This window comes from Manduca sexta, chromosome 15 (genome assembly GCF_014839805.1).
Source record: "Manduca sexta isolate Smith_Timp_Sample1 chromosome 15, JHU_Msex_v1.0, whole genome shotgun sequence".
Lineage (NCBI taxonomy): Eukaryota > Metazoa > Arthropoda > Insecta > Lepidoptera > Sphingidae > Manduca > Manduca sexta.
Window position 1 is genome coordinate 8405756 of NC_051129.1, and position 23307 is coordinate 8429062.

General features: G+C 40.8%; 1 protein-coding gene across 1 annotated transcript in view; it reads left to right on the forward strand.

The window, feature by feature from the left end:
* LOC115444434 (zinc finger homeobox protein 3) overlaps positions 1–23307 on the forward strand; it is a 134047-nt gene that overhangs the window by 39126 nt on the left and 71614 nt on the right. The window contains exons 2-4 of the mRNA XM_030170213.2: positions 139–2905; positions 6506–9216; positions 10486–13324. Coding sequence (XP_030026073.1) covers positions 175–2905; positions 6506–9216; positions 10486–13324 — 8281 coding nt within the window. The 5' untranslated portion in view covers positions 139–174. The remainder of the gene's footprint in view (positions 1–138; positions 2906–6505; positions 9217–10485; positions 13325–23307) is intronic.

Below are 23307 nucleotides of genomic sequence, written 5' to 3' on the forward strand. Positions count from 1 at the left end.
TTATGTGGCATGTTTGTTGTATCGTTAGTCTGTACTGACATTTAATTAGAAAGGGTTAATTTTTTTGTAACAATTATATTTTAATGACCTCATTATGCTTTGCCAAAGTATATTAATGTGTAGTACGTTTTGTTACAGGAGAGCATGTGATGCCGGCCTTTGACGCCCGGCGCCATGCCCACGCCGCTGCAGCCCGGCGGCCCCGCTAGCGGCCCGCCTCCGGAGCGCAAGCGGCGCCGTAAACGCGACGATCCGCAGAGTTCCGCCGCGCTCGAGCCCGACGACGACGACGGCGACATGAGCCCCGAGGAGGAACCGCGCAACGCACCAGCGGCACCCGCGGCGCCCACCCCGGCGCCATCCTCCGCCCCCGCGCCCACCTCGCCGCCTGCCGCGCCCGACGCGGTCGACCTCACCTCGCGCCGCGACTCGCCGCCTCTCTCCTCCGACGTCGAGAGATTCGACGGCAAGATCGTCTACAACCCCGACGGATCAGCGTATATCATCGAAGACCCTGAGCTGTCCGAGGGCGAGACAAGCCTTCCGGAGCTGCCCAAGATAGAGCCAGGGTGCATCGTCGACAGCCGAGACAGCAACGTTGTGGAAAAGCAGCTCGAGTTTCCCCAGATCGCGAGTGCGTTTTACGTATCAAGAAACCCCTCGTTATATGGCGCACTGTATGGTAGACTGGCGGCAGAGAGAGCGCGAGCGAGACCCGACGCCCCCGTTATGCACAGTTATCGGGTGTTCAGCTTTCGTGGAGGCAAGGATGCGCCGAGACCGCCATCACCACCTGCAGAGTGTCCAGTCAGCGTGCCGGTGAAACCGATCCTTATGTGTTTTATATGTAAATTGAGTTTTGGATACGCTAAATCATTTGTGGCGCATGCCCAATCAGACCACAGTTTATCATTACTCGAATCAGAAAGAGACGCGTTATCTAGAGAGAACGCGTCAGCCATCATTCAGTGTGTTGGAAAAGATAAAGAACCACTAGTCTCGTTTTTAGAACCCGTGGGTGCGGCAGCGCCGCCACGCGTTTCTACATCTGGCAGTCCTGCAAACATGTCAGAGTTATCAAGTCCATCTATGGACAAGCGACAAGACTTGACAACACCGGACAGAGACAATGAATCTATGCTACCTAATGGGACCTGTGACGATCGAAGGCCGAGTCCGAACGCGTGGAGACCGCCGAGATCACTAGCCGAATCTATGGTGCCACAGCACTCCTTGATCTCCGTAGCGCATCCTCATACAATAAATGCCTCAATTCAGCCTCGAGCCAGTCCGAATTCATCCCCACCGTTCCAGGCGACACCGCCCGCCTTCCTGTCAGGAACTACGATAGGCGTGTGTCCAGATCACCTTGGAGGCCGGCCGTCCGGTGCCGACTGCCCGAAATGCGAACTTATACTAAATTCAGGAAGATTAGGCGGTCCGCTGGCCGGAATGCATAGTCGAAATTCCTGCAAAACATTGAAGTGTCCTAAATGCAACTGGCATTATAAATATCAAGAAACACTAGAAATTCATATGAAAGAGAAACATCCAGAAGCTGAGACAAGTTGCATATACTGCATTGCTGGCCAACCGCATCCGCGGCTCGCCCGAGGTGAGACGTACACCTGCGGCTACAAACCGTATCGGTGTGAAGTATGCAACTATTCTACCACGACCAAAGGAAACCTCAGTATACACATGCAGTCTGACAAGCATTTAAACAATATGCAAGAATTGCAAAATGGCGGCAACCCCGGAGAAGGCAGCTTACCACCTGCGCCTCAACATACCCCTCCTGGCAGTCATAAACCGCCTTTACCGCATCATTCGCCATTAGGACAAAAACCAAAACCAACGTTTCGTTGTGATGTTTGCAATTATGAAACTAATGTTGCGCGAAATCTAAGAATACACATGACTTCCGAAAAACATACACATAATATGCTGGTGTTACAACAGAATGTTAAACACATGCAGACTTTATCAGCATTACATCACAGACAGCAAAGTCAACAGCAACTAGAAAGCCTATTACACTTTCATGGAGGAGACGCACCGCCGCCAAATCCTGAAGCGGCTCTGGCTGATATGGCCTATAACCAAGCATTAATGATTCAACTGATGACTGGCGGCCCAGGACCTTCACCGCCCGAGCTTGGCGCCCACTTAGATGTCGGTCTGAACCCAGAGGCAATGGAACCTCCTCCAGAACCAGCTGATCCGGAGCCAGAAAGAACGTTCCACTGTTGCATCTGTAATTGTTTTTCAACAGACTCCTTAGAAGCTCTTGGTCACCATTTAGCTCAAGATCGTACTAAAATCAGAGAACAAGAGATTCTTGCACTGGTTGCAGGTCATTACGTCTGCAAACTGTGCACATACAAGACAAACCTAAAAGCTAACTTTCAATTACATTGCAAGACGGACAAGCACTTGCAACGACTACAACACGTCAACCACGTCAAAGAAGGTGGACCTCGCAACGAGTGGAAATTAAAGTTTTGTGGTGGTGTGGGGACTGGTGGGGCAGGTGTTGGTGGAGTGCAGGTTCGATGCTGCGCTTGTGACTACTACACTAACTCTGCGCATAAGTTACAATTGCACGCAGCAGGAGCGCGGCACGAAGCAGCAACTTTGTTACTAAGACACCTTCGGGAATGTGCGTCGCGTATCCCGAGGGAGCGTCCTCGCGTGTACCGCTGTGCTTTGTGTGGTTTCAACGCGCCGCACCGTCTACCTCTGCTGCAACACGTGCGATCAGTAAAACATTTGCAAATGGAGCAAATCCACCAGCTCCAACGCCGTTCGGAAGGCAAGGACCCCACGCCTGACGTCGCCGAGCTCTTCCAAGTTATTCCTCAGCCGCCAGAGCTGCCAAGTCCGTACGATCAACATGAAAATGGTAAGTTATTTTATATTTATAGATTATTGTACCGAGAAGAACCCGGAACTTGTCGAATTACCCGCTTGTCCAGCCGTAAATCTATAACGAATCTAATTTCAGTTAGCTAAAAGAATCTGAAGCTAGAATCCCGATTAAATTATGGGCCAGTCGAAATAAATTGCTATCTTTTTTTAATCGATTAATCAATTGTTTACACCGACATTGTATTTATTAGCATTTTTTGGTTTATTTGTCTTTTCATGACCGTCGGACAGGGAAATCAATTCTTTATTAAGTATTTTTTCAACCATGACTTGTCTATTGTTATTTCGCTAACTTCCACCAAGCGTCTTTGTCTGATATAATTGATAGTAATTAGCTGTTTAGGGACAAAGTCGGGTGCGTCACAGATCACCGCTCTGTTACAAAAAAAAACGGTTAGAAGATAAAATAAATAATATGCGCACGCGCATAATCTTTTTACGTTGCACGCTAGAGGGCGCTTTCCACAATTCGATAAACTAAATCAATATATCCAATTCCATATTATTATTTATTACACTCGTGCTAAAAACATTTCCTAACATTTTTATTCTATAAACCGTGAAAATTCCATTAAAATTAATTCAACCAAAACCATTACCGTCGTTTGTATCGATAAAGTAATACTGAGTCGACTTATGAATGTGATTTCGAAACGTCACTATCGGTTTCCAATTTAAACCGATTCGTTCCTTAATCAATTTTGTTCTGCGTTTTTCCAAACTGAACTCCTTTTTTGTAGATCGTGTCAGTATACATGTTCGACATTTTGTTTATTGTTAATTCGAGTATGTGCTAAATACCTCGCTATTTGGAACATGCTTTTCTAAACCGCAAATTGTTAACGATACAGTCAACGTGTTTCCAACTAGACTTGGAAAGTAGAATTAAACCTTATTGCAACATAAATATGGAGATCCACATTACAATGCACGACAAATGTGGCGCAACATTTTCGTCACCATTAACTGACGGCCGCTCCAACTCGAATCCATGTAAACCGTCGGGCATTTAGCGGAGAATTCGTAATCACAATAATGAGATAATTACACACGAACAAAATTTAATTTAAAGCGTGCAACATTAGAACAGGTTTCTTTAATAACGTACGCCTTACACGGTGTCGCCACGGTCGGGTGCCGTCATTGGTTGGAGGCGGCTCCGCCCCGCGAGTGAAGGAGACGGAATGAAGATTTGAATTGAGAACGCGAATTTTCCATAAGTACCGCACCGGGACAATGACTCGCATTACGTATGTGCTGGTCGCGCATTAAGGATGATTGGGCTCTTGTGATGAGCCGCGGCGTCTGATCGCTACAGCCGCCGCACCACGCGCTCGCGACCCACTGCTTTATCAATAGACAGATTGTAGCCCTTAACAATGCTGTCTATGTATTAAACTATAACTATTTCTTATAATCATGTTGATGATTTGATATCTTGAAAAAGGCTTTTCCTTTCGATCTAGGGTTTTATACAACAGATGAACTTAAAGTAAAAAGATCTGTATATCTTCATCTAATTGTAAATAAAATGTTCCATAATCGGATTCGTATTAAATAACTTACCGTAGTTTATATCACTTCATCAAGAGAAAGGGTGATTTCGAATTTAGTTTACCATAATCAATGAAACAAAACAGAGATAATGCGAATGGATTACATTCGCATGTAGCATTAAAGAATATTCGCGTCTTGAGACTGCTCTCCGAAAATCACATGACATGACCCTTCTAATATCTATTATAAACCGCCCTTGTCGTCAAAACAATTAAAACCAGATATAAACCGGTCTTTAATTCATTTCGCACACCCTTCGCATTACAATTTGTAAAGAAGTAATCAACAAATAAGATGAGTAATCAGCTTTATTACGATTTAGAACTTTGTGAAACGGACTTTATATGGTTCTCGAATGAAAAATATTTAAAGTAGGTCATAACGTTTTGCTGTGAACCATTTAAATATTAAACAAATACTTTGTTCCAAATGTAAGCCGAAACAGAATCTTGCGAAACTCATTTCAATGAAACACATATTTTACATCGAACCAAATTCAAGAACATACTTTGTATTATTTTATTGCTTTAATATTACAATTTTTAAATGGTTTAGGCTAGATCAATAAACATATTAAATAATATTTTTGTCAATAATAATGAAGAATTGCATAAAATGTATTACATCCCCGTGAATTAATGAACTTCATACAGGGTTTAAAGCGAATAGAGCATAGTTGAATTGCATTTTACCCCTCTCGAGCCTGCTAAAACATTTATCCATTGTATCCCTGACGCCACATTGTAAAAATTCTGACCTAAATCTCGCAAAACAAAACTGGCTCAGCACAATGGTTACTTTACGACGCTATAACGATGTGGTGTTTCCTTAGAAAAGGCCCTTTGTCCATTGACAAAAAGCGTTGGAGATCGCGTTTATGCAGAGTCCCTTTACCTGGCCATTGTTCTATGCTACTACCAGACTGTGGGACGGCGAGTGGCGACTCCGGCTCAACATAAATAATTACGTCCACCGGTCATCCAGCTCTGAATTAGGGTCACTCGTATGATTATTATTACGGATTTATTTATACCCTCTCCCCATCATTAGATGTAACGGTTGCGACTGCTTAAAACTATAGAACGGGTTCCGGACAAGGGGCAGACTGGTTTCATATTCGTTGGACTGTGAGATAATTTCAAGTTTTTAATTAAGTGAAAAATCGTGCTCCCTTGTGGCGTTTTTGTTCAGCGCATTTGCAGATTTATTCTCATTCAATGTTTGCAAAATTTCAATAAATTTATATTCTTGTGGAAGATCCGCGTTTTGTTTACGGGATTTGTTCCGGATTACGGTGTGATTTTTTTCTTTTCATCCCAAATGAACACAAAAGCGCGCAGGCTGTCAGTTGCCCATCTAATAAAGTATAATTGTAACGTAAAATTAACGAATTTGTGCGCTCCCCGCATCGGCTGTTTCTTTCTCGTTCCTTATTTGAGCGTAAACAATGCGAGCCAGCGTCTTTCACACGCGGACCGCGGCCGACTTATCCTTGGTCAAAATAATAATTGCACTCTCTCACATGTCGCATGCGCCGTCCCGCTCGCACCCGCCGTCACATACGACGTCCCGATGCATTTGATCCGATGCGAAACGAAATATTCGAAACCTTTTGTAATAATGAACAATGATTGTTTGCTCGTCCTGTATCTCCTTTGTGTGCGAAATTACAATATACTTGTTACGTTAGCATTAAATACAACTGTGAATGTGTGCGTACGGGATGGATAGAGCGATACCTTTGTCTTGCCGGGACCTCGCAAACAAAACGAGTCCTACTAATAATAAAAGAGAAGAATTTTATTTTTAACTTCAATTCAGAAAAGTAACAAACGATCGCACCGAACAATAGTCAGCTTCATTTATAGAAATAATCTTTTTTGTAGATAAATCTCACGTAGATGTAGGTAGACGTTGTGGATTTACGGCGTGCGGACCGACACCCATTCTGGTCGCAGATACCGTAGCGGGAGGTGTGCGCGTAATTATTGCAATTTATATTGTTCTTTGTCAACAGATAATAAAGAGCCCATCGATCAGAAGCCCGAGTTGACTCAAGAGCAGAAGATGATGCGATTTTTAGAACAACATCAACAACAACAGCAGCAGCAACAACAACAACAACAACAACAGCAGCAGCAACAACAACAACAACCTCAACAAGGGTCGAGCGAAAGGGACGACGAACGCGAGACTCCAGGGCCCCACGCATGTCCTTACTGCAACTTCAGCTGTACGAACGAAGCGCGATATCACGCCCACGTCAACTCCGTACATGCCGATAATGTCCGACACTTCATATGCCCGCTGTGCCAAGATGCATTCAAAGAAAGGCCGGCTTTAGAAAGGCACGTTATGCAAATACACTCGGTGAACTCCGAAGGATTGCAAAGATTATTACTTTTGGTAGACCAAAGTCACTGGCTGAACGGTGGCGCTCAGCAAAGAGACGAATCTCGGCAGGGAGATGAGGACCGCGAGATTTCGTCGCCACGATCAGAGGGTAGTGCGGACGGCGAGACGGAACGGTGTTCGACTTGCAGTCGCACTTTCCGCAACGTCGACGAGCTCTGCCAACACCAAAACGAGTCGGGCCATTTAGAACTCAAGCAAACACCTCAAGGGCCTGGCTACGTTTGCTGGAAAAAAGGATGTAATAGATACTTTGATTCAGCCCACGCCTTGCAAAACCACTTCCGAGAAGCACACGCTCGTAATTCCATCGCAAACATGTCCGTTTCTGAGAAACACGTTTACAAGTATCGATGCAATCAATGCAGCTTAGCTTTTAAAACGATAGAAAAATTACAGCTCCATTCTCAGTATCACGTGATTCGAGACGCTACCAAATGCGTATTATGTGGAAGGAGCTTCAGGTCCGTCTTGGCGCTTCAAAAACACGTCGAGACATCGCATCCTGAACTTTCTGAAGAGGAATTGTCTGCATTTAAACGGAGTCTAGCTTCAAATCCATTGATGCAAGCCGGCCAAGGCACCGCACTTGACGCCGCAACGGCCGAGCTCCTGCGCAAGGAAGCTCTCAGAACACCGGACGATGACTTAGCTGACATGGAAGACCGCGACTCAAGCGCCACTGTCGCTGACGAGTCCGGTCACAATGACGCTGAAAACTCGGATGATTCAATCATCTACAAAGATCAACAGTTCTTGGAAGATTACTTGAATTCGCAAGCAATGGCAGAGGACTCGTACAATGATCCTAATAGAAAGTACAAATGTCATCGATGTAAAGTAGCTTTCACTCGGCAATCATATTTAACGGCGCATAACAAAACTTTGCTTCATAGGAAAGGAGAGAAATTAACGTACCCTATGGAAAAGTATCTTGACCCAAACAGGCCATTCAAATGCGATGTGTGTAAAGAATCATTCACGCAAAAGAATATATTACTGGTGCATTATAATAGCGTGAGCCATTTACACAAACTCAAACGAGCCATGCAAGAACAACAAAATAATAACAACCCTCCTGTATCGCCCGGGGCTGGTACCGCGCCGTCTAACCTAACATTGACACCTAAAAGCACTTCGAGCGAAGAGGACGATCGAAAACGCTATAAATGCAACATTTGCAAAGTAGCGTATACACAGGGTAGCAACCTCGACATTCATATGCGATCAGTCCTGCATCAAACGCGAGCGGGAAAGTTACAGGAGCTCGCCGCAGCGGGACAAGTGGATTTGACACGGCCTTTAGTTGAACAACCGGACAGAAAGGACCCCGCAAAAATTTTACAAGACGTCTTGTCGCCGAAAAATACATCCCCTTCGTCAACTAGCAGTGGGGGACCGCGCTCGTCACCCCCCGCGCGCCCTGGTAGCCCTCGGTCCCCGCGCGCAGGTAGCGCCGCGTGCGATCGGTGTCACGCGTCATTTCCTACCGGAGAGCTACTCGACGCACATCGCGCAACCTCATGCCCGTTTAGCGATGCGCGAGCGCACTCGCCGCTAGGTGAAGCCGAGGCAGCCGCATTAGACGAGATGGTTGCGAAGGGCAACCCACCCAAGAGAAACTCGCAAATGTATAAACAACTATTAGAGACTTTTGGCTTCGATCTCGTCATGCAATATAATGAAAACCAACGAAGAAAATTGCAAGAGCGCGAAATAGCGCGCGCTCCCAGTCCGCCTCCGCCACCTCCGGAGGAAAAACCGCCTGACGGAGAATCAAAATCAACGTGTCAACATTGCAACAAGGAGTTTTCTAGTGTATTTGTGTTAAAAACTCACTGTGAAGAAGTGCATAAAGACAAAGTTCCTCTGGAATTTTTGGAACAGTTCGCAGAGCAGTTCAAATCGGAATATGAAAGGAAATCGGGCGCGCCAAATTCACCCCGCGCTGCGTCCCCGGCGCCTCAGGATGAGAGGTCGCCTTCACCGCGCGGTGAAAACACTGGCAACTTCAGCGAGAACGCGAACGGCGCGGGTGATTCTCAAGCCGGCGCGCTCCTCGCCGCCCAGGTCCAAGAGATGCAGGCGGCGCTAAACATGATCCAACTACAACAACAGTTGGGCACGATACATCCGATGGTTGCGCAGATGTTGTCGCTAGGCCTGCCGCTCGGGCTGAACGTGGGCGCGCTCGCGGCTATGAACCTGCAGCCGCCCCTGGTGCCGCTCATGATGCCGCCCCCGCCCTTCGACGCGATGTCGTTCGCGCACGACGCGCAGCTCAAGCAACAACAACTGCTCCAGCAACAACAGCAGGTTAGTCATATGTGCTTATATACTAATATATTATGTTAATATACAGACGTTAAATATTATATACATCTTACGAGGTGGTTAAATAAATATATTATATGCATAATTGCAGTGTATAAATAAAAGGCGTTAATAAAATAAAAACACCAACAGATAAAATTGATTAATAATAACTTGTGTTGATAAATGAAATTATTTAATATAATATATTAAAGTAAATGAACTTTTGATTTTGATTATGATAAAATCTATATTAACACCTGGGCTATTTGAATAGTTATTGGACATTTTAATGTTTGACAAGATAGTTTTAATCATTTATACGTATAAATAAACCTGCAAAATAGCCAAAATTTATATTCCAAATTGTTATTTCTTATTACCTATGAGATCATACGTAAAAATGACATTCGATAACAGACCATCATTAAACGTTTTACGAAAATTAATAGTATATTACCAATAAAAATACACTCACACCGTATCTAAAATAAACATACAACTCAGTCTTGTAATGATTATTCCGCGTAATAAAATCTTATTTAAATATCGCTTAATTATAGACCATGTAAGTGCAAATTAAATACATTCTCTTACACTATTTGATAGTTCGTATACACTGATAAATGCATAATTACATAAAATATAGATCAAGTTTATCAATATTACGTGTTCACATATCTATATACATATAAAATATGCATATTAAATCAATTTATGGCTACTTTAAGTTCGAATACAGACTAAAATTATATGTTTTGTACACTCTCAAAGTTATTTATGTGCCTAATAAACATAATTTGGCTTTTTAAATAAACTAACGTACCTACATTATTCTCAATGGATCGTAATGGCATACCTATACTCGAAAGCTCGGTTTGATAAAATACTTTAGAATCCACTTGTATGAATACCAAGCGCGCACAACACTGAATCAATAACGACATGATGTAATTATATCTGTGACTTTTTGTATGTAAATTTTGTCGCGAACAAGGACATTTCAGACATACGAGATAAGCGAGGCGTTTTAACGTTGGTTATCTGTTTGCACAAAGCAACAGAGCGTCTATTGTTAAACGTCTGAGTTTGAGTGTTATTATTAACCATTCCTGTTGTTATTCAAAGTTACCTATGCACAATAAGGGCCAATATTGCTGTAGACAAATGAGCCCTTTTGTGTTTTGTCCTTAGGGATATGTATAGCTCTACAATTATAAGTTTTTTATACGTTCTATCAATAATTATATTAATATTGTCCTATCTTTGCAGGCAAATGCTGCAGCTGGTCAAAAAAGAGCTCGTACTCGCATCACCGACGAGCAGCTCAAAATTTTACGAGCGCATTTCGACATTAACAACTCGCCAAGTGACGAGGCCATTGCGAAAATGGCCCAACAATCGGGTTTAGCGACCAAAGTTATCAAACATTGGTTCAGAAATACGCTCTTCAAGGAACGTCAACGTAATAAGGATTCTCCTTATAATTTCAACAACCCACCATCAACTACGCTTAATCTTGAGGAATATGAGAAGACGGGCGAAGCGAAAGTTACGCCACTTGATTCATCAGTGAGCTCCGATGAAGGTAAGCCACCTCCAGAAAAAAAAGCAAAAACTGAAGATCTATCCATGATGAATCAACAGGAGGTAAAATCCGAACCTAGCGACGAACCAACCATGGAGGAGAAATATAACTCGTACGATGATCGACACCAAGAGGACAAAAATTTTTTGTTTCCTCAAGCGCCGTCTCAGAGCCCCGCTCTAAACCCAAGCCATCATGACGGCCAACAAAACATATCACGGCCGCAATCTCCAACGCATATGTCGTTAAACTCGTTGATCCAGTCGCAGCTGGACTCTATTCCAGCCACAAGTATACCGCAACCGCCACATCCGTCGATGCTACCACCGAAATTGAACCCCAATTTCACGTCCCCAAACTCCGCGCCCCCGAACGTCCTACCTTTGACCCCAAATCGCAGCCTCAGTCCTGGCAGAGGACCGGCCGATTTCGGACTTTCCGGGGGCAACTCGAACGGATCCAACAGCTCGGGGTCTTCTGGCAAACGCGCCAACAGAACTAGATTCACAGACTATCAGATTAAAGTTCTACAAGAGTTTTTTGAAAACAACGCCTATCCCAAAGATGACGATCTCGAATATCTCTCGAAGTTACTGGGACTGAGTCCTAGAGTCATTGTTGTTTGGTTTCAAAACGCGCGACAAAAAGCGAGAAAAGTGTATGAAAATCAACCGGCAGCCGATCCGCCTGCGGGCGCCACAGATGATGCCAACAGATTTCAACGCACTCCTGGACTTAACTATCAGTGCAAAAAGTGCCAGTTAGTATTCCAAAGATACTACGAATTGATAAGGCACCAGAAAACGCACTGTTTTAAAGAAGAAGATGCCAAACGATCAGCCCAAGCGCAAGCGGCTGCGGCACAAGTGGCAGCTACATTGAGCAGTGAAGATTCAAACTCAAGCACAGTGGAACATCATAATCCACACGTGCCTGTATCGCCTGCCCCGCCTCGCACCCCGACCCCAGCCGCCCCTAATTACCCAGTGTCTCCAGCACCGCCAAACCCTTTAACACCAGTCACCCCTTTATCACATCAGACACGCGAAGAAAAGGATGGAAATTTTCAGTGTGATAAATGTAACTTAGTCTTCCCACGCTTTGATCTATGGCGAGAACATCAACTCGTACACATAATGAACCCGAATTTATTTCCCACTTATCCCCCAGACTCCCCTTTTGGGATACTTCAACAACATGCCCAACTTCAACAACTAAATGCCACTCTTGGAAACGAAGAAGCTCGTCACCCTTTAGTGGCAGCTCTTAATCAACAAGTGGCGAAGAGAAAATTTGATGAATACGATGAAACAGATACTGGGGAGCAACCGAAAGACAAGCGTCTAAGAACGACTATTTTACCTGAACAATTGGATTATTTGTACCAAAAATACCAAATTGAATCGAATCCATCGCGAAAAATGTTAGAGAACATTGCACGCGAAGTTGGGTTAAAAAAAAGAGTGGTCCAAGTTTGGTTTCAGAACACTCGAGCACGTGAACGAAAGGGGCAGTTTCGTGCTCACGCGCAAGTAATAAACAAGCGTTGTCCCTTTTGTCCAGCTTTATTCAAAGTAAAAAGCGCATTGGAAAGTCACCTAAGTACAAAACATGCAGATCAATGCGCTCGCGGAGAAATCAACGTTGATGCGCTACCGGACGAAGAACTTAGCACAGAATCAACACCAAGTTTTGGCTCTCAACAAAGTGACAGGCAGCAAAATTTTTCCCAAGCGGGGGCTCCCATGTTGCCCCCTATTTTCCCGCCTTTTCACTCAGACATGGAGAAATTTATCAAACAGTACAGTGAAGAGTCAATGAAACGCTACGTTAGTGAACTTCAGGCTCATGCCGCCGCCCAACAAAACGGCGCAACCAACACTGATCCATCTGAGAGACGTACAGAACATGGAAAATCGGAAATACCACTTGATCTCAGCAAGCCTGTGGATCTATCAAGGCCTGGATCGGACGCAGACGAACGTTCAGATACTGCTTCTGAAACAATGGAGTTTTACGAAGAGGACGAACCGACATCACCTGTCACTGCTGGACAGCAGCAAACACCGCGTCCGCCCGGCAAACGATACCGAACACAAATGTCATCTCTACAAGTGAAAATAATGAAATCATTATTCGGCGACTACAAAACGCCCACAATGGCCGAGTGTGAGGCGCTAGGCCGCGAGATATGCCTTCCAAAACGTGTGGTACAAGTCTGGTTTCAAAACGCCCGTGCCAAAGAAAAGAAGGCACGCCTGGCGGCCGGCTTATCGGAAGTTTCTGATGCGGCTCCGCCGGAGGAGTGCCGCGTGTGTGACTTCAAGTACAGTCACAAGTACTCGGTGCAAGACCACGTGTTCACGCGCGGGCACATCGCGGCGGTGCGTGAGCGGCTCCAGAGCAGCAGCGGCGGCGGTGAGGACAGCACGCTCGCTCTCATGCAGATGGCGGCGCGCCTCGACGGCGGCATCGGCGGCGACCTGCACAACGCGTTCCTGCGGCCACAGCTCGCCGGAAACGGTGAGTGCACCACTTGACCGCGATCCGCGTCGCCTGGCGCTCTATAGCGCCCAGCGCTTTTGGATCTCTTTTCGTAGAACCTCGCAGCGGCGAGCTTCGCTCTGGCAGACGATTGTGTGCTCAGCACCGTGTGTTCGCTGAGATCAGAGCGAAGCTCAATTGGTGCCGTGACGGTCGTTGCTATTTTCCTACTAGTGAGTCCTTTTTGTGTATAAAGTTTAGGCGTAACTGAACAATTTTATATAATTCCTACGTGGCGTTGGTATTTCAATCGCATTGTTCTGTTAATATTATGGATGAGCTTCCTGCGTCATTTACTTCGATCATGTTGTAAATAAATATGCGCTAAGTCGGTTGTAAGATGCAATAGATAATGCCAGCACGTACAGAACCAATTCAATCTCGGATATAATTTCGTAATTCAAATAATTACCAAGTATCGTTCGAGGTGTAGCAATGTAACCGAAAGAGTAAAATTATTGAGCAATCCTCAAACACTAACTTGAGGTGTAATAGATTTGTTCATGTTGTTATGGTTCTGTTGGCCGTTGTGGCGTGTTGTTGTGATGGGTGGCGGGCCGGCGGCGTGAAGTCTCGCGCCCGCTGCTTGTCATCGAGCCGCGAGAGGCGGGCCGCTGGCGGCCGGTGGGCGGCTCGCTCTAACCCGCCACTATTCAAATGCAAACGAAACACAACAATGGTAGGAGTTAGGACGCGTGAAGGACGTCGTATATCTAATGGGACCGATCTGGCGCACATGCATTCCGCTCCACATGAATAATCAATTATTTAAATGACGCCAATCAAAGACTTTCTCAGAAATAGTGCATCAGTGTTCGGTTGTTTGTTTTGTCTGAGGTCGCGTCGGGCGTGACGCGGGATTTGGTCCGGCGACTGAGAGCCAACGCCACCTAGAGATATAGACTAGTAATCTGTTGCATAATATTATTCTTCCTAGTTGTTCATATTTAAAACTCCTATTAGGTATTAGCGACTTGTGGATTGTTGTAGGATTGTAATGAAAACCAAATTATATATTTTAGAGAATTTAAACGTTTTAGTTATTATGTAAAGTCATAGCGAAGCCTGAAGTCTATATAACTATTTAAATAAGGTGCCTTGTAGGATTCAAGTGTTTTGTAAATTATTACTTCCGAGCTCCACTGTAAATATTTACGTGTAAAAGTATACTACTAGTTGTAACGATAGTGCACTGTAAAATTGTCTCTGACACTGTACGTGATGCGTGTTGCGATGTTTCGTACCCATACGTATATATATAAATAAATAAATATATTGTTTGTTTCGTAGAGGCATCTTGGAACTTGTGATATAACTGTATCTAATTAGTTTACTTCGCATATCTTTCACAAGCGTCGCGCCGCAGGGCGGGACGTTGAAAGCACAAAAATACATACAGACATAACATTAGGAGTTTGTGGACTTTACATAATAATGAAGTCTTGGGTATCGTGTGGGGTCTCGCCGGCTGCACTTTTTTGCTATTCTCCCGATGCATTTACATAAGAGTTGTTCGGGATCGGGGCGTTAGACGATATGCAAATATTTAGTTCAGATTTGAATGTCGCCACCAATATGAGTGCGCTCGTGCGGCTGCGGCTGCGCTCGCGCACGCGCCCCACGCGCCACGGGACTGCCTTTATTCTATTATTTATTATGTGGAAAGTTTCGCCGGCGTCTCCGCTCCACGTCTAGGCTCTTCGATACGTCTCTATTGATCTTTCAAATGCAAATATCAACAGTGGCAAATATAAAGCAGTGCTATTTACTACCGCCCCGATAGGTGTGATGGTCCGTGCCTCCGTTGTGACGTGTTTATTTGCATATCGTTTTTTTTTTTGTTATTATTTTCTTTTTATGTTATGTTTGTATTTATTTTTGTCCTTTTTAGTTTTACTATTATTATTTTGTTTTGTCGTGTAGATAATGTGCGCGCGTCTAGACTGACGTGCGAAATTGATATTGAATTTGCCTCCAATACGACTTCCAATAATTTTATTTTAATTTGTATAATTTAATTTTATAATAATTATGTGCGATCTGCATTTACTGTTATTCAGAAGTTATTGCTAAATAGTTATTTGAAACGAAACCTGTGCCAGCCAGTGATCGAATTCTTTGGTATACTTTAGACTTAAACTATCATCTAGATAGAAAGATTGAAAGTCTTGTAAACTGAATAGTATTATTATAATTATTATCTACAGTTATTATATTTGCAAAATTCGTTGAAATAAATGCAATATTTATATTATTGATTTATGTTTTTTTTTTGTTTTTTGTTTCCTTGGTTCCTTTATCCTGAGTTTTTTTTCTTTTGTTCGTATTATAATTATGTGGAATGCAATGAGGTAACAAAGAGGTTTAAACGTAATTTTTTGTACATAGAAAAGTATCCAGCTAAGTCTCGGAGAATTATCGAATTACTTAAAGGCAGGTGAGCATAGACGGTAATTGAAAACGTTGTAGCGTTCCTCAATACCATTGTGTGCATACCTGTCTTCTTAAAACAATAACAGCTCTTTGTCTTTATTCATTTGAATGTGACGGACGCCCCGAGAAGAGAAATATAAATTAACTTTAAATCTATAGATTTCCGCTTCGTGGGAGGCGATCTCTTAACAAAACTTTCTTCAAGTACATTGTACGCTACAGATTGCTAGTTTGTTTTTAATAATGTACAAACATAAATAAACTATAACGATCGTAACGGCACACCTCTGTGATGGTAATTTGTTTAGGAACATCATTTTTTTTTTACCTTTCATGGAATATGATGGATATGTTGAATTGTTATTAAATTAGTAAACCTGATGACAATCATCTGACCAGAAGGAAAATTATACCATAAAGTTTCTTAATATTTTATGATCAGGAAGGGCATGTAACACTATAGATTTGAAAATTCTATTAATAACATTACCTAACATGCAAATTTCTACCTTATTTATCTGCACCACCCTAAGGTTGACTGGAAGAGAATGCCTTTTGCATTAAGTCCGCCGAAATACATATGTTTATAAAATCCAAATCTTTAACTTATGGTAACGATTTAAACCTCATGTATAAAATTACAGATTGCTTAGTAAGTCCCTGTCCACGAATAAAATGAAGACAAAGAACTAATACGTAAATATGTAATTAATAAAAACCATTTGTGACGGTGATGTGATTAGTCACTAAATTGTGTAGAGACCTGTCTTATACTAGCTCTCTATATCTTTACACGTATGCAATAACGTGTTAATTTTCTGATGTATTTTAAATAACTACAAAATTTGTAAGTTTTAAAGCTCGCTTAAAACAATATTATCAGATAACACTAAACAATTACGAAACCGGATATAAAAAATGTATAGCGGATATAGTTAAATAAAAGTAAAAAAGGTTACTTTCTATAGAACTAATCCGAAACAATCTCTTAAAGATAGAATTGAAGATTAACACCTGTTTAACCTCTTCTTATCCACTCATAGGGATTATTTACTTTGTTTTTTTGTTTTACTTTATTATTTTGTTGTTTTTTTTTCTATAATACGTACATTATATCAAATACAAAATATCTATAGTCGGTTATACACCAAATTATATTTTAAATCTATAGGAATAAAGTTGAAACTACAATAAACTACGTTTTGTCACGAGTAATTATGCATGCCTATCATAAACCGAAATATATGTATATAGATACTTCATACAGAAATTGTTAATAGAAGATAAGCAACTTATCAAGATACCTTATAAAGAGAATACACAAACAAAGCGGTAATAGTATTCACTCTAACTCAGCGTAATAAAAGTTTCACGAGGTTGGATTTTTGCAAAAGGCTCTGCTAAATCCGGAAGAGAGTAATTAAGATTGTAGGTAATACGTTATTTTATATTTGTTGTTAAATACCATCTTAACACACAACAGCACATCAATGCCAGGGAAGAAACTATATTAAGAATACTGTTACCAAGGTGCTAATCAATGACCAGCCAGTTTAGAACAAAGGTAGGTGGGTAATGAAATTACATATTAAAAATCATCAGTTATATGCAATCACGACTAATTTGTGTACTTTACCTTAGTCCGAGTGAACCTGCTATAATAAGACGTAAACAAGGGACGAAATTCCTCTTATATCAGCCCGTTATTTTATACTGGCCTTAGACCACGTTGGCCTGATTCGAATTGGCAGACATACCTTTGAAAATGTTTTTAAAGAATTGTCATGAATGGAGGTTTTCTCACGATGTTTCCCTTCCCGTTACACCGGGATAATTGATAAACTATACACATATAACTTTAAAAACTTCAAGGGTTTGTGACGTTGGTTTCGAAAATGCGGACAAGTAACTCAACAAACTGCTCCATTCTCAACCACACTGTCAACGGTTTACAAGAAACAAATTGCTCTTAATTTAGTTCTGATGTTTTGGTGGTTATGGATAATTCCTTCAATATTTATACAGGTGTCGTGATTAGGGCATAATAAGTTTGCAAAGGATGACATTATGCATCATAATATCTAAACTTATAAGATACTTCAACTTCAATGACCAAAACAGTAATTCAATTTTTATGCAAATATATGAAACAAATTTCTCATAAAGGCGCTTATAAGGGCAACCACAAATGTAAACGATACGGCAACGATATCGAGCCTTTTCCATAATTTACAATGCTTTTTTACAAACACCCACTCGAAGGTTCATTACAAAAAATATTAAATTACCATCGCACAATAAGGTAAAATTGAAGTTATAAAAAATGTTCCCGTTAGTGAACCAGCTAATTATCCTATTGTATAACACAATATATAGGACGTGCTCACCACAAAATAAGGCTTTTTGTTAGTTAACAAAAGTTTTTTTTTCTTGAATCAATATCATTGATATCATGATAATAAGCCGATCATTCGAGATTCTGGTTTACGCGAGTTGGCATAAAATGCCCATAGACCCGTTTATACTGGTATAATACTGTTTGACTATCTTAATGTAAGCATAAGTTACTAATCAAAGGAACGTAACTTTTTACATTTCGGACATACAATCCGAAATAGCCTTACATTGTACCGAAAGCATGTAGTCACAAAGGTATCAAAGTCAAAATTTCAAATTGCGTTTAAACTTTTGTTGTGTTGCAACAATTGTTCTTCACTAAAATAATCTTCAGGAGGTTTACATTATTTGAGATAAATAAAAATGAATATTTCATTTGAAGTTAATGTAGAGAAGCGTTTTGATGTTTTGAATTTGATTATCTATTTTTCTTTGCTGATTTTACATGGAGCATGTATTCCTCCATCGCATTCCTATACCACAATATGAGATCCTTCTCATTCCCGAAAAATCTGAAACATATTTCACCACTGCCTATATGTGAGTAGAACATGAAATGAAAAGCATCTTAAAAGTTAGCATTTAGAATCTACTAGAAAAACATAATTGTTTAATCATCACCATAAAATTGTCTTTAAACAAATAAAAAAACAATTAGGTTAATTACTGATTAAATATATTAATAGGAATGCCCTTAAGGCATATCAGATAGGAATTTAGTCATCGATCTTCTAAGGTTAATAATCTAAGTTGCGTTTTATTACATATGACACCGATAAACCTCATTTAATTAACCTCTGGGTAAAGTTATCATGATAAAGACATTTACACTGGGATCAAATACAAAATATTTTAATCTATGTTAATTTTATATTAGGTGTCGAATTAAACTTAATACATGAAGAAATAGAGTCGAAGATCGAACTTATTTGATCAAAATACGAGCTATAATCCAAAGTTTAGGTCACTATACAACAAATTGAAATATCCCATGCAAGCATAACTTCTACATGGTCTCATAAAAGAAAATATTAGTAGATTAAGTTCACATTGCCCTATAATAGTTATTCCAAGATATGTGAGTTATTCATTATTAATAAAATATTTGTAATTTCGCGCCTGCAAGTCACGTAGAGGCAGGCAATGTGTCCTCAAAAGTTTGATCCAACCTCGTCCAACCTTTTTTTTCGTGGGAAAAAACGCTTTATCGCTACCATAACTTGGGGGGTGATTAGAACGGTTATGTTGGTTTCACCGGTCTTATGGCCCTATGTCGACACTCGGGAGTATTGCATCATCCGAGCGAGCATTAGACCGAGTCCCTAACCCCTGTATATCCCACACCGGCATACAATCAAAAAACCCGCGGTGGTCTTCTTCGGCGCATACGGGACGGCCCCGGGGTATCTTATTGCACTAGAATAGCTCAGAGACGTCCCTGCTCCTCGACCTCGTCCAACCTTGGAATCAATATCCATGGATCACACAAATTTTTGTCCCACTGCGGAAATCTGACCTACGATCTCTCGTGTCTCACCCGCTGCGCACAGAAGTCATCAAATATTTATTTTATTATATTAATATGACATATTGTGAGTAGGTTATTTTCATTGACTAATAAATGTCATAAAATTAATGTTGGAATATTTTCATGGATATTAAAAAATGTTGAAATACTAGTGATTTGTACTAGCAGTTATTAAATATCATAAACGTATACAAGATAATTTTGACACTGCGTTAATAAAGAAACCACATACTCGTCTTTACCTCTGCTAACATTGTGCCAGAAATCATCCATGAATAAAGAATATTTACACCAAAAACCCCAGTTTTGCTTTTTCTGATTTTATTATCATTTAGTAGTTTAGTGCGAGTATGGCGTGTGTGTGTGTATTTCTTACTGACACTGTGATGTTGCAGCTGCGAAAAATTCTCTTAGAGTAGTAGTAATGTCATTAGGACGTGTAAAATGAAAATTCCATTTTTGATAATGATTTTGCTCGAATCTTACACTTTTACATCTACAGTTCGAGTAGCTTTTTGTAGTGTTATTTCCAATACAATAAATATGTGGTTTCATTTAGGAACGCAATGTCAAAATGACCCTGTATAAAAAAATATTAGAACTGAATGGTATTAGGAGATAGTTCTCTCTTATAGGTTAGGTACCAAACAAATCAGTTTCGAGTCGTGTTAGTAAATATTTTTTGCAACAAGAGTTATATAAATGAAACAATATTCAGCGGATATTAATTAAAGCAGATCATATTTAATATAACTTGATTGATTGACATTTTGAATCAATAGTAATCTATTCTGGTATGTATACTTGAGAAGTAATTGAGCAGGCCGACATAATTATGTCGATCATCAAAGGATACAATATCTCTTACTGGTCAATATTTTTGGCATTTAACACTTTGACTCTAACTCTGAAACGGATATATTTATTTGTTCTCTGAGTAGCGGCCATGATAATTTCATATAAAATGTGAGGATTGTAAGACAAAATGCTGTTTATTTGTATTGTGTTACATTACTGCATTAGGTTTTTTTTTTTGTATCTGACCTGCAAATAAACATTTTTTTTCCATAACCGCCCAGCCTTCGTGGGGGGCGACTGAGCGGTTATGCTAGGGTAACCGTGCCTTACGGCCCGGCGTTGAGCCGCCCGGATTTGATGCCTTTAAAGACCTCATTGGCATCTATATGTTATACACCTTAACTGTGTGCCTAGAGCCAAGACAAATGTCCCCCCGTGCATGGGCGTGCATTCAGTGTGGAGACCGAGCGCACAAGAATTGCTTCGGGGTGTTACTGTATTAGGTTACCCTGTAAAATAAATAAATAAAAATCTGGTGCAGTGACTTAACGGAAAAGGAACTTTTCCCTTTCCTGTGCTGAGTTACAAAAACAAATATTAGTATCATTTAGTAGATTATTGAGCCGTCAATACCTTTAACGTCACTCACAGGCTAATAAACAAGCGTCTTCAAAGCCAACGAGCAATCTGCGAGGGACATTTGTTGATTACTATAAAGGTCAACACGAGTTATTTCTGTTTGCTCCATTTAAAACGATTCAAATTAGAGTAAATTAATTTATCTACTAAATACGTCGATAAGGGCACGCAATATATAAAGCTGAAGAATTTGTTTTTTGGACACTAATCTCAGGAATTACTGAACCAATTTTTTTTTACTAATACGAAGCTACATTACTACTGAGTGCTATTAGCCTACTATTTCTTATTCCGGGAAAATATAAAGCGGAATTTTTATCGCCAAAAAACTTTCACACAGGCTGAGCTGAGAAAGCTAATTGGGTGTTAAATGACATGTAAAAAACTGTAACTTAAGCAAGAATCTGAAACTCATTTGTAGGTGCTTGTTTCATCTTCCCGTACTTTAATTCTCTCTTCTGGAGAACCTCATATCCTAACAGTTGCGCTCATACTTCTTTAAGACACGAATACTACACAAGAAGCGGTAAAAAAATACAGTAATTAGGCCAAACCTTGATAATTCTAATATAATAATCAAACACGAACTTAAAAAAGCGGGCATGTGATTACAAATCAAGGCCCTAAAGGCTAGAATCGAAACCTCACGTAAATATTTTTTATATTTTTAGATAAAGCATCCCCCGCTGACCTCGGATAGTACGTGTAAAGTAGTTTTTAGACGTAAATCGGGTTATCGAGAACCTTTATCGAACTTCACGCTCGTACGGCTATCTGACGATTTATGTTAAAAAAACGTAATTCCATTGAATCGACTGGTTTGTCATTGAATAAAAGTTTACGCAAATTTTGAACCGTTACTGGTATCGGCCCATGTTTTAATGAATATTGCCATAAATATATCGCTAGTACGACAGTTTGTGGAGATGTTTGGATGTTTCTCGAAGTAAATTCAGTAACTGTTGTCCAGATTTGGATTAAATTTGGCAAACCAAGAGATAATGTCTTTAACGTATGGATTACATTATATCCCCGATTAATAAATAGAGAGGCTTATAATTTCTGAAAAAGAGTTCACGCAGGCGAAACTGCATCAACACCGAGTATTAATAATAACCACTTGGCAATGATGACACGGAAATCGATATTAAACCTGTTAATGCTCCAAATGAGTTGTTTTGTAAAATATTTTAACGCGATCACGAATTTTGAACATCGATTAAATTGAGTTTATTATAGCGATAATACCGAATATTTCGTGATTAAAACATTTTAGTTTGTGATTTTTGACCGTTATTTAGCTGTAACGGAAAAGGTGTATCTGTAGTACGTGACCCATTGCAGATATTCCATAACTCTCGAATTTAGAGGCAATGTTATTATTAATAATGGACGTTAATTATATGTTCTTAAAGCATTGATTAGTTTAAACACTACGTGACCATAAGAAGAAGTCGCTTAATTGGCACTGCAAAAGACTGCAAATTATAGATATTGCTGACCTATAGAATATAGTAGGATAAACATGCATATTTTTATGTATAATCATAATCAGATCAGTAAAATATCGTAGACTCCGTGTTGTGTAAGTACCGCATATTTGATTCGCCAAAGTGACTATTGGTTAAGGTACAAATATACATATTAGTGCTGGGATATACATGCAAATATATTATAACTGTGCATACATATTTAATAAATATTATTAGACCATGTCAAAGTTGATAACACTTAAACCACTCTTGTTTTTGTAGCAACATGATGAATGATGTAGATAGACGCCTTTATTCTGTAATTGCAATATTACCAAGAACACTGTAATGTAGGTTCAACACCTATATAATGTGAACCAGATTGGCGTTGTGGAGTCTAGACCCATAAGTCGCTGCGCAAATTGTGCTAAAGTGCGATCCGAGGGCCCAGCAGGGGGACAGAAGGACCTGCAGTCACGTTTTCAAGTCCCAACCCATTACCCGCTCCAAACCGTATCGACAAATAACCGCCAATTATTGGATCGCTCTACAATCTTTTTACAATTTCTTCTCCGTCGAGCGTTATTATATTTCTATTAAGCCTTTTTTGTAATCAAACTACTAATGATTCGATTCCATTTCCTAGACGGACGTGCCGTCCCCGCAATGTTAATGACACTACGTAATTAGATCCG